Source organism: Camellia sinensis, chromosome 15, assembly GCF_055761805.1.
Source record: "Camellia sinensis isolate YWXY chromosome 15, ASM5576180v1, whole genome shotgun sequence".
Lineage (NCBI taxonomy): Eukaryota > Viridiplantae > Streptophyta > Magnoliopsida > Ericales > Theaceae > Camellia > Camellia sinensis.
The window spans coordinates 14,094,007-14,106,582 of record NC_138975.1 but is presented as its reverse complement, the minus strand read 5'-3'; the positions used below and the strand labels follow the sequence as shown (position 1 = coordinate 14,106,582).

The following is a 12,576-nucleotide window of genomic DNA, read 5'->3' as shown; positions in this document are numbered from 1 at the left end:
AAACATATATTTTAATGTAAAAGATATGACAATATTATTTTTCTATCTATATGACTAATGAAATAATGATAAAATGAGAATTATGTGTTTTGTGAATTAAAAACTCAAATGATGATTATCCTTAATTTGTTAAACTTGATGTATTTTATCCAGAATTTAAGGGAGATTTAGTGTTATTTTTGCAAGTTCTTGATAGTTGATACCACTAATTGCATCACAACCTTACATACTAATTAATTGAAATGATATCTATTGCGGATTAGGCCAGCATAACTTCAAAATGCATTTTGTTTCACTTGATTAATGTCCACATTTGTGACGGTGGTGATAATTTCATGGATGACAATTTGGCATTGGTGGAGGCATATTCATTATGTTTTTACACATCTTGATTAAATATCAAGCCTTTGCATCCAAATTTATAATAATGTTCTCCCATTGGTGAACCTTGAAGCTATTATTCTCTTCTTCTTCTTCTTCTTTTTTATAAATTATATTTTTATAAAAGGCAAAATACACACAAATGTTTGTGCACAATAAAAATATTCTCAATATCACTAGTTGTGTCACAATTTAACATAGTGATGTTTCGAGAAATTGATAAAAAAAATTGATTTTTTTAATTTTTTTAGTTTTTTCGTAACCTTCTTGTGTAAAAAAATTAAAAAATTGACTTTTTATCATATTTTTAAATTACCCCATAGTAATTAAAATATTGTCTAGCTTGAATAAGTCTTCATAATTTTAAAATGCATTTTGTAATGAAGGTCCCTCAGAGAAAGTACATGGAAATTATTTCAACTTCTTTCAATCGGTTAGTATCAAAGGATGGAAAGGATTTGACCCTTTTCCCATTATGCACCGCCTAAGTAAAGAATATCTCGTCAAAATCCTTTCAAATTACATACCCCCTTTTCTTTTCTTTTTTGGCCTATTGGGAATAGAACATCTCTCAACTTGTAAGTAATACTAGTAGTATGGGTTCGTTTAGAAGTGAATTGATTTTTTATTTTTTTATTTTTTAGTTATTTTAATTTGGATTAAAAAGTCTTGTTTAAATTATTTTTTTTGACTTTTTAAACTTTTTGTGAGAAAAAAAAAATGTAATAATTATAAGTTGAATGTGATATTTTGTCTTATTAAATTAAAAAGTATATTTTATTTTTTTGTGATTAAAATAACCTCAAATCCAATCCAACTCATCTTCCCAAACAGAGGCTATGTCCCTTTGTGAAAAGGAAAATTTAAATAAATAAAAATTCATTTTGAAAATAGAATAAAAGAAGGAGATCTCTCACACTTATTAAGTCACATGGCACATATTTCATTCCAACAACACAAACATCAACTATCATTTTGATAGTTTGGATGGACGAGGATGTCCACACCATAATTAGGCTCCTTTGTGCCCTATCACTCCTTTTGGGGGATGAGAAATCCTTTCCCACAAAGGATTGTGTTTGATGATTTAAAATCGTATAAACCCATGAAATGTTTCTCCAAAAAGAATTGTATCCACCACGAGATTATCATTTTTTAAGACCAAAATACAAAATATATATCTAACATATTCATAAGGAAAGTTGTTAAGCAGCATGACAGGTGAACCGAGGGACCATTCCCCTTCTCCACTAAAATCAAGACAAATTGAAAGCTCCCAACAAAATCAAAAGTTACACTGAAAATAACATTATTACTAACACCTTTGTCATCATTATCCATGAGAAATGCTTAAACATTAATGCTCATTCTCATTTACTCTTTCATGATTGTTTTGACCAAGGCTTATTGCCAACAAAGGGGAAAAAAAAAAAGAAGAGAAAAGAGCCTAATAGACTTGCCCAATACTCTCCACAATAATATGGTTTTATGTTGTTTTTGTGAAGGCCCTGTTTGTTAAGGATTCTAGCCATTCACGTCGATTTTTTATTTTATTTATTTCTATGAAAACAAAAACAGGAAACATTTGGCAAAAAACAAGAACAGGAAACACAAAAACATTATCAAAAACAGTGTCAACCACTTGAATTCAATTTGCTTGTGCACACCCAAATACCATAAAATCGAACAAGCCAAGCCTCTGATAATCAATAAAAACTAACGGTGATATATATATAGAGAGAGAGAAAGTAAACAGTGGCCTTATCCTTGATATAACCGTGATTTGTCTCCCCTAATTATTTTAAGAGCAACTTAATTCCCCAACTAAACTAAAAAGAAACAAACAAGACCAGTCATGCAATCGGATAGAATCGTTAGTAAACAATACTTCGAACAATTAAAGCAGATCATGAACAAAATATAACTGCAGATGACAGAACGGTAGAGTTGGTATAGTCACCAACACAAATAAGAATCTTTAACCCGCTTTATAATGTATCCCCTTGTCATTAAAATTAAAAGGCCTCAAAAATGAGGAAACCAATCCAAACTACAATCTTTTTGAAAATTAAACAAAACAGCAAGAGAAAACAAAAATAATATAAAATCGAAAAGGACAGAGTACAAAACCCTACTGCAACAAAACTTGCATATCATATGCCCCACCAAAAAGAAAATAGGTGAGTTAACACTCACCCACCCTAGTGCAAATGTGCAGAGCACAATATGATTAGGTGGTCAAATATGTTTGGAAACACAAAAAAAATTAATATAGCAGTAACATTAACCAGTACTTGCTTCACCAGAAACCCCTTACCTCGTGTGAACAGCGAAAAACCTCATTAGAGGAGATCGGCAACATTTGATGGCAGCTCTTCAACGACCACATTATAGAACCTCTGAATGTCAGACAGCATTCTCTCATCGTCAGTTGTCACAAAGTTAATGGCAACACCTTTTCTTCCAAACCGTCCACTTCGTCCGATACGGTGGAGGTAATTTTCTGGCTGAGTTGGCAGGTCAAAGTTTATGACAAGGGAGACTTGCTGCACATCGATACCACGAGCCAAGAGATCAGTGGTGATGAGAACACGAGAAGAACCAGAACGAAATTCACGCATAATTATATCTCGAGTGTTCTGATCCATATCTCCGTGGGTGGCTGAGACAGTGTGATCACGGCTCCGCATTTTGTCAGTAAGCCAGTCAACCTTGCGCCTGGTGTTCACAAAAATGACACTCTGGGTAATGGCCAGGGTCTCGTAGAGATCACAGAGTGTTTCAAGCTTCCATTCTTCCTTATCAACGTTAACATAAAACTGCTTAATACCCTCAAGGGTGAGCTCATCACGTTTCACCAAGATCCTCACAGGCTTGTTCATGAACTTTCTTGTGATCTCGAGAGCTTCAGGTGGCATTGTGGCGGAGAATACCCCAACTTGAACTTTAGATGGAAGAAGCTGGAAAATATCATAGATCTGACAGCATGGAAAATCCAATATCAGAAATATACATGTCAAAAGCCCAACAAAATATTTCTTAAATCTTAATAAACTATATCTGGGCATAATTATGAACTTCATTATTGCATGCACCAAATTCCATACAAGAGAAGATTTTGATATATCAATAATTCTCAACACAATAGAAGATGCCCAGACAAACATATCCAGCACGAGTTTAATAATAAGAGAAGCTAAGATTTTCCAGCAAAGCAAAATATTGTCTAATGTTGCAATGTAGTTCATATTACTCATAAAGTTGGGATCCATACTTCAAGTGCTCTTAATCATTGCCAACACCATGAATAACAAGTAAAGGAAGAACATGCATACAGTTGCATTACCTTCATTCATGGACTACTGTTGTTTATAATTTTGAAGATAATTGAATGTCTAATACCATCTGCATCCGCACATCCAATACAATAGGATCAGCCATGTTATCCAACATAGAAGTTTTCTTGTGAACTTGTAAAAATTACAGAGAAGAATGAGAGCTCCACATAACGAACATAGGAAACAACTATAGAATCATATGCATAGTGTTTAGTTTCTTTAAGAAGTGAGTAATATATCCTTGAGAGTTCCAACCAAAACTCAAGCAATTGACATACTTCTAAGGCTATCATTCATTACACAGCAATCAGTTCCACCATGAGTTTCAAGTCCATCACTTTTGCAAGACTGTCACTATCAACTAAATTGGATTCCTTGACAACATTTAATCTGGTTATTATAATTCTAAAATTAACAGAGGGAAGCTACATCAAATTTTACTAAGAAATTTATTCACCACCACAAAAGTAGGTCTGATGACTTGCATTGCTGACAACCCACCTAAGAGAAATTATGTGCCACATATGGCACATCTAACAACAGCAAAGTGATGTCCTTGTCAAGACATGCACATGTAAACAAATGTACGTATATATTACGGGTGCAACTTGGGCGGGCTCAACCCGAGCAACCCAAACCCAGCCTGAATTCTTTTAGAGCTTGGACAAGATGTTTTCAAATTCGGTACGGGCTTGGGCAAAAATTCAAAAGCCCGAATTAAATTTGGACAGACTTGGGCAAAGACATCAAACAATCCGAGCAACCTAAAACCCGAATTATACATATATAGATATATAAAAATATTAAATATATATAAATTATTAGCCATTACATGGTATTAAAGTAATTTAGATTATTAAATCATATTGCATATATATTATATATACAAGTAACATAAAATCTTACTTTCTTTTTTTTTATTTTCACTCATAAATTGTAAAAACTACTATAGTGGCATCTCTCTTACATTATATAAATTATTTGTTTTGACGGTATTAATAATTTTTTATATATAAAAAAAAATTAAAAATAGAGTCAAATTTTAATAATTTAATAATGTAGCTGCAAAATATATATATATATATATACAATTTGGACAACTCAGACAATTCGGGTTTAACTCGGGTCGGGCTTGAACATGCAACATCGGGTTACAATTCGGGCTTGGGCGGGCCTGAGCAAATCTCAGCACAACTTGGGTTAGGCTCGGACAACCTCCCAACCCGACCAAACCCGCCCGAGTTGCACCCCTAGTATATATTGCATACACGAATAATAAGAAGCATAAAATCAAAGCAAAATAAAAAATAAAAAACAACAGACCTGATCCTTAAAACCTCGTGAGAGCATTTCATCAGCCTCATCCAATACAAACATTTTAATGTAATCAGGGCGCAATGACTGTCTTCGCAACATGTCAAACACACGACCAGGGGTACCAACAACAACATGAACACCACTTTGAAGAATGCGTTGATCCTCACGGACACTGGTCCCACCTACACATGCATGTACTTTCACACCAAGGTAGTCACCAAGTGCTCGCATAACCTTCTCAATCTGCTGTGCAAGCTCTCGAGTAGGTGCCAAAACCAATGCCTGACACTGGACTATACCATAATCAAGTTGCTGCAAGATTCCAGAGCAGAAAGTAGCTGTTTTCCCTGTTCCAGACTGTGCCTGCTGAATAACATCAAGACCCTTGCAAAATGGAACAATTCCCCTTTGTTGAATTGCAGATGGTTTCTCAAAACCTTCAAAACAAATATGGAAGCTCATATTCAGAATATCTTAGTAGGAGGTCCACTAGAAAACCAAAAAGAATAAAGAATAAAAAGGCAAGACAAGAAAATGGTTCAAATAAAGCTAACCAATTCTTAGTCATATAATACTTATCAAGAAAATCAATTATTCTACTACAAGGTTGGCATGCTTCTATAATTGATTATAACTTGGGTGCAAGATTCATGCAGAACAAAAATATAATAAATGAAGTTTGTAGAGTAACTTGATCTCCAACGCAACAAGAAGTTCACACTTCACAATGAATATAATCATTTAGCATGTTCCGATAAAAGCTGGCAAGGTGAGAAAACCATGGACTGTCACATCATTGAAGCTTTAAAACAGCTTCTTACCATAAGCATATATGCCCCTAAGAAGGTTCTCTTGCAATCCCATAGCATCAAAACTGTCATAAACCTCATCATAAGATGTGAAGAAATCTTGTCCATCAGACGACAATCTGAACCAGTCAACAAAAAAAAAACCATAAATGTAAGCATCTACCTTTGAAAGGCATGGGTAGATTTTAAAATAATTTAGACAAGACATCTTAATGTAAATATAATTAAACACCCAGAAGCCAGAGCAGATGATAAAGAGCTTACAACTCATTCATTTTGGTATCATAGTGACGAGTGTCAAATTGTGAAGCTTCGGGTGCCAAACCTGCCATAACTGCAACCAAAAAAAATCATAAAAACCAGATTATTGAGGACATTAGAAAGATCCTTAGGACAAGGAAGGCTGACAATTCGCAACAACATTGGACCAGCCACAACATATTTGTGTTACAAAATCAGTTCTAGTTCATGAGATAAACAAAAAAAATTACATGCACCGCAACAAGTGAAAAACAAAAAGGTTAGTTCATGGTGGTACAATCATTTGATTATTATCTCTTATATGCATATACACGTAAACCAAACCAAACCAAACCAAGCCTTAAGTCCCATCAAATGGGATCGGCTACATGAATCCTTCTTCTCCACTCGTAATGTGTACTAATTGGGCGTTATTTGTATGCATACACAAGGAAACAGAGAAAAAAAATGATCCAAGAAACTTAACACCCCCCCCCCCCTTTTTCTGTTTCTGACAGGTAAGAAACGAGCACCCCCACTTCAAGGAATATGCAACAGAAGAGCCAAACTTGCAAACCATATAAGGTGGCATGCAAGCATTAAACTTCTGTTTTCTCACTTTGGGGAGATACACTTAAAAAGGCATATGGCCATCAGATTATAGAAGATTAAACCTCCAGCACCTGAAGCTGCTTTACCCTTCTGCCAAAGTTCACTAAAGAGCCTAGCACTAGAATGCCCGAAGGACATTTAAAGATAAAACAACTAAATGCAAGCAGGGCACACTACTATTTTTTATAAATCAACAAAAAAATTGAAAAGGCTAGGCAATACAACCATTTACAGCTCAGATTCCATTTACAGCACAGATTTTGAATCATTACATCCCTCGCGATAAATAAGGAAGAAACAAGTAAAACATAGTGCCCACCCCTAAGGAATTTTTACAAAAGAGTAAAGAACTCTCTAGCTTTATGTGTCTCTCAGTACCTATGCAATTCAAATAGAAAATGGATGAACCCATATACACTAACCCAAAATATAAATATATATATATTATTAACCAACATGCAGAACAGCCATTCACTTCACACATTCAAATTGCTTCACAAATCAAGCATCCAATCATGCTAAATAAAACACCATTAAAACCAAAAAACTCAATTGATGTGCTTTGTGCATTGATAACAAATTCCATCTATTAAAGTGGTAAGCTTTCAAACATACAACTAGCTTTATATGTCTCAGTGTCAATGAAATACAAATAGCAAACGTATAAACCCATATGTAATTACCCAATCTGTATATATATATATATATAATATATTAACCCATATGTAGAACCTCCATTCACTTATATAAATTGCTTCACAAATCAAGCATCCAAGAACGCCAAAGAAAACACCATTAAAACCAAAAAGCTCAATTGATGTGATTTTTGTATTGATAACAAATTCCATCTATTAAAGTTGAAAGCTTTCATACATACAACTAGCTTTATGTCTCTCTCAATGACTACGCAACTCAAATAGCAAAAGTATGAAACCATATGTACTTATCCAAAAATAAAGTAAGAACCCATATGCAGAACAGCCACACATTCAAATTGCTTCACAAATCAAGCAACCAAGCCCGCTAAAGTCGTAAACTTTAGAAAAGCAACCCACTTACCTAAATTTATGTGCTTTTTTGAATGTGCTTTTTTCAATTACTAACAAATTTCATTCATTGAAGTCGTAACCTTTCAAACACATAACTATTCGGCTTAATTTAGGCAAGTAATTCTCTCTCTGAAAACCCAAAAAATAAAAACGCATACTTTCTCTATAGAAAGCATACAGATCAAATTCAGATCACATCTATGAATATATTTATTTTGGCATCTACACATACATATAAATCCAAATATAAAAAACAATAGGCAAAACAAGATCTGTATAAAAATAAATAAAAACAAACAAACCCAGTTCGTTGTTATCGATAACGAACAACAACAGCCTATGATCGCAACAGTAAAAATATTGGTAGCAAATTAAGAGAACGAACCTCAAAACGATGAGAGAGATTGGTGAGATTGAAGCTTTTGTGTTGCAGTGAAGAAGAGCTAGGGTTTCCCAACTCCTTGGATCTACGCCGTGGAGTTGAAGAGTGCGAGTAGAGAGAGAGAGAGAGAGAGAGAGTGGGAAGCAATAATGTCGAAAGAGGATTAGGAAAAGTGAGAGATTTCTATTATATCAGTTTGATTAATGCCTTTTGTGCCAGTTCCCTGCGTTAATTTCCGATTATGTCCTTCTTCTCTTTCTTATACTACTTTTGAAACCCTAGAAAAATATAAAATAAACCAAAATTGGTGAAAATAAACAAAAATACAATACAGTTTTACTAGAACTGGGGTGAGGCACATGTAATTCTTTACATATTATAAGTTAGTTAATTTTTATTTTTTATTTCTAATAAGGTTTTTTTTTACAAGCATTTCTATTTATATACCACAAAATACCTTATTACGATTTCTTAGTTTTGCATTTTTTATTACAATTTTACACTTATTTAAACCTATTAAAAGGTATATAAACTCTAAAATTTTGTTTGTTTATTTTCCTTTCTCCAACTTCTTGTTGCTCATCTCGTCGCCAGCACCATCTCCTTCTCCATTTGGTATCACTCGCCATCGCTCTTGTAGCACTTTTTTATATCACTGCCAATCTCTACTTGTCTCAAACCTCCTGAAAAATTTAGAAATTCCCTAGATATTGATTGGTGATTATGTATCAATTTTAAGCAGTATATAACAATCTCAATCAAACAATCAAGACAAATCGATACAACGATTTTACGTGAAAAAATCACAATTGGACACCTCTAATTGTGATAAAAAAAATCACGGGCACAAGCCACAAAACAATCCACTAAAAAGACATAAAGGAATTACACAGGTATACTCTCAATTACCTAGCGAATCCACGCCCGAATTGAACAAACCCCTATGTGCCTATTCCAACCCTGTCTTCACCTCGGAATTGTCTTGATGATGAGCCACTCCAGAATCCACCAAAGTTTTAGGCTCAAATTTTTCAGAATCCACCGAAGAACAACTCTCTCTTTTGTATAGAACAAACAAATAATCCTTTGATGTATATTCTTTAAATCATGAGTTGAATACTCAATCAAAACATCAAAGAAAACTAGCAAAATATCCCCAGATATAAACCCTAGAACCCAAGAAGAAGATCTGGAGAAGTAATCCTAGATTTGGAGCAACTTGCGAATTTATAGAATCTGAAATCGCGAGGTCCGCTCAAGCGTGGGAATGGACACTCGAGCGGGGACACTATATGACGTGTTCCAAACCAGGATGTACGCTCGAGCGGGGATTTTGACGCTCGAGCGTGAAAACACGGATCACAGTATTTTTTGCAGATACGCATACTTCTAGAAATCACCATTCTCAGCTCGAGCGGGGGAATGGACGCTCGAGCGGGGAGGCAACTTTGAATGCATTTTTGCATTTTGCTTCGGGGGCGCTACCCCTCGACCTCGCCATGGCGCTGTCCCAAACCCGCCAAGGGGCGCTGCCTCCTGGATCCCCGTGAGCTGACCGGCAGCTCGATCCCCGTCATAATCAGCGAAATGGCAATCTTAAAAGTATTAACATCACAAACTTCTCTGTAAGGCACAATTCGGGTTGGATTCACATCTAAACACTCATAACCTCACTGAAATAAAAAGTGCGAAAACAAATACAACTTAAAGGAGTTTTGTCAAACGGGGTTGCCAAGAATAAAAACCTAACAATCTCCTCCTTTGGCAATGTCGTGACAAAACACATTTAACAAATAAATCCTAATCACCCCAACCCATTACAGCCAACAAAAGCGAACTTCTTTCTCAAGGTCATGATCTGCAAAACAGTTATTAGTGTCACAATCTCCAAAACAACTATTAGTCCCACAAGAGTATATGAAAAAACAATAGACATATGACAAGATTATCTTGAAGCATGAGATAGAAAACATGAATAAATGCGACTTGGAGATTTTAAGAACATGTAGCATGAAAACCTGAAAACTACGACACATGCACTCGGCACATGGCATGAATACATGAAATCCTAAGACACAAGCACCAGAAAACATTACTCTCATTTTTTGTCACGAATTGACAAAGAAAGCTCAATCAACTAAAGCAAGATCAGAAACCACACAAGCAATGATAAGATTATGTAAATATCAGGAGCATGCAAGAAGGAAATAATAAAGAAGCAGTGCATAGCATCATGCAAACCAACTAAAGCCAATCTCCCTTTCACTCAAAGTAACCACAAACACTGTACAGAAAACAATGAACAAGAAGAAACTGACAAAAATAATATGGTGGAGCAAGCAAGAAATCTCAAATTTGTACCTTAAAACACACAAAATTATCCAAGAAGCATAATTACATGAAAACACAATGTGCACAGCCTCTAGAAGATTCCTCACAAAATAAAGTGATGCAATATGTAAAAAGCATAGATCCCATGATAAAAGTGTGTGTGTGACTCTTGGAGTTCGACAAATATTAGATTCAATCCTAGTAGTGATTTGAAAGTTGGACCTTCGACGAGAGAATCTAAACACAACAAGGGAAAGTCAAGTCACTAGGAATCAAGGGGCATTTGGTGAGTAAAACCGGAGGCTCCCCCTCAATCAATGAATTCTTTATTTTTTCCTTTTTTTTTCACATCTTTTTCTTTTCGTTCTTTTGCACATCTTTTTTTTTTCTTTCTTTTGCACTTTTTTTCTTTTTTTTGCACATTTTTTCTTTCTTTTGCACACTCATTGGCGGCTGACACGCTCAAGAGTATGAAAACCGAACCAGAGAAGCATGGATATAATAAGGATGGCCTGGTTGGTGACTCTGAGGTAGCATTTTCCTCATGCTTGGACTACAAAGAACAGAGGGGAAAGCCGTGGAGATGCAAAAAGATGGAAGATGGTTAAGAGACTCAACATCACCCATGATATGCTAGTATAGGTCAATTCCTTTAGAAACGCGAAAGATCAATGACAGAAGTCCATAGAGAAAAATTAATCACTAAGGCAGAATACTCCAAAATTTGCTAATCCAAGAGTGTATACAAAATGAGACATACTAATCAAAAAACACACACTCCAAAATGAGTAATGACCACAGAAAGCACACATATATTAACATGTAATGGATATTCTCATCAATTCCAATATACACCAAGGACCACTCAAAAATTTCAAACTTGCAAAACCATACTAAGAAAATCTTTTTGGGATTTCTTTTTTTTTTTTCAAAAATAAAGCAAGACAAAAAAATGAACAAGCACACATTTAATGACAAAAAAAACACACAGAAACCCAAAAACTAAAACGACAAAACAAATTGACACAAGTCAAGTTTTCTCACCCAAACTGCTTTAGTACGAACAAAGTTGTGAGAATTGTGATTCTTGGGTGGTGTCTTGACGTTGTGGTTCCCTTCGCTTTCAATGGGAACCTGTCTCGACATGGTTTCCAACTTCCTATTTCTAGGTCTAGGTAAACACAACCTCTGTTCATGTTTGGTCTCAAGCAAATCAAAATAGCAAGGTTTATTATGACCCTTAACCTCCTTACGACCAATGAAGTGTCTCCTGCCTCATAAGATGTTGGAATTTCTTCCATCTTTACAAGACACTTTGCCATGCAACTTATAACAATAAGGGCGAATATGACCATGCATACCACAATGATGACAAATAAAAACAGAGTGTACCTTCTTTTCTTTGGCCTTACCAACTCTAGGAAGTTTGAGAAGTCCACCCTCATGTTGAATTTTTTGTTCTCACTTTCCTTGAGTTCTTGTATCATGGGATGTGAAAGCACTCTGTTTTTGCTCTTTCTTACTACCAAAACCAATGCCACTCTTGTCAGAACAAATTTGTTGAGACCTGATGATATTATCCAAAGTTTTGGATCCTCTGTTCCAAAGACCAATGGTAGCCATAGCACACTTGAGTTCTTCCTCTTTCTTGATCATTAGTTCTTCTAAAGCAACTTGAGACATCTCGAGAGTTTCAATATTTTCTTTATATGTTGCATAGATTTGCTGTAGCTCATTCATTTCTGTCTCACAAGTCAAGAGTTTTGTACAAAGAGCTTGTCGATCATTAGAAATCTTAAGGGCATCATTCCTAGCCTCGGAAATCTCTTTCTTTAATTGGACATTCTCACTTTCACATGCTTTGAGTTTCATAGTGAGTTTGTCATTCAATTTGGATAACTTAAGAGATTCCTTAAACAACTTTTCATAAGCTTGCTCAAGCTCTTCATCATTACTTTCCGAGGTTCATAATCAGTGGCATTCTCAACCGGGCTCTTCGGATACTCTGTTCGTCCTTCAATTTCAGAAGCCGCCATGAAAGCAAGGAATTGTTTATGTCCCTCTTCGCCTTGATCTTCGTTGTCACTTTCATCTTCATCAGATTCTGATTCATCATC

At 35.2% G+C, this 12,576-nt stretch overlaps 1 protein-coding gene and 1 non-coding gene across 2 annotated transcripts; both read right to left on the bottom strand.

The window, feature by feature from the left end:
- Positions 1 to 2,358: 2,358 nt before the first annotated feature.
- Positions 2,359 to 8,394, bottom strand: LOC145813473 (eukaryotic initiation factor 4A-15-like). The gene is made up of 5 exons (XM_082908924.1): positions 8,132 to 8,394; positions 6,110 to 6,179; positions 5,858 to 5,964; positions 5,043 to 5,473; positions 2,359 to 3,359 (listed from the first exon to the last, which is right to left on the bottom strand). Exons 2-5 carry the CDS (start codon positions 6,175 to 6,177, stop codon positions 2,724 to 2,726), a joined length of 1,242 nt encoding a protein of 413 aa, XP_082765050.1. The 5' UTR covers positions 6,178 to 6,179; positions 8,132 to 8,394; the 3' UTR covers positions 2,359 to 2,723.
- LOC145814005 (small nucleolar RNA snoR98) lies at positions 6,633 to 6,759 on the bottom strand. The gene has a single exon (XR_014357475.1). It is a non-coding gene; the product is annotated as a small nucleolar RNA snoR98 (small nucleolar RNA).
- Positions 8,395 to 12,576: the final 4,182 nt, after the last annotated feature.

Coding starts and splice junctions, on each gene's coding strand:
- LOC145813473 (XM_082908924.1), bottom strand. CDS start 6,177: ATGGCAGGTTTGGCACCCGAAGCTTCACAATTTGACACTCGTCACTAT. Junction 5,965..6,109: donor GATACCAAAATGAATGAGTT/GTAAGCTCTTTA, acceptor TGACTGGTTCAG/ATTGTCGTCTGATGGACAAG. Junction 5,474..5,857: donor TAGGGGCATATATGCTTATG/GTAAGAAGCTGT, acceptor TTTGTTTTGAAG/GTTTTGAGAAACCATCTGCA.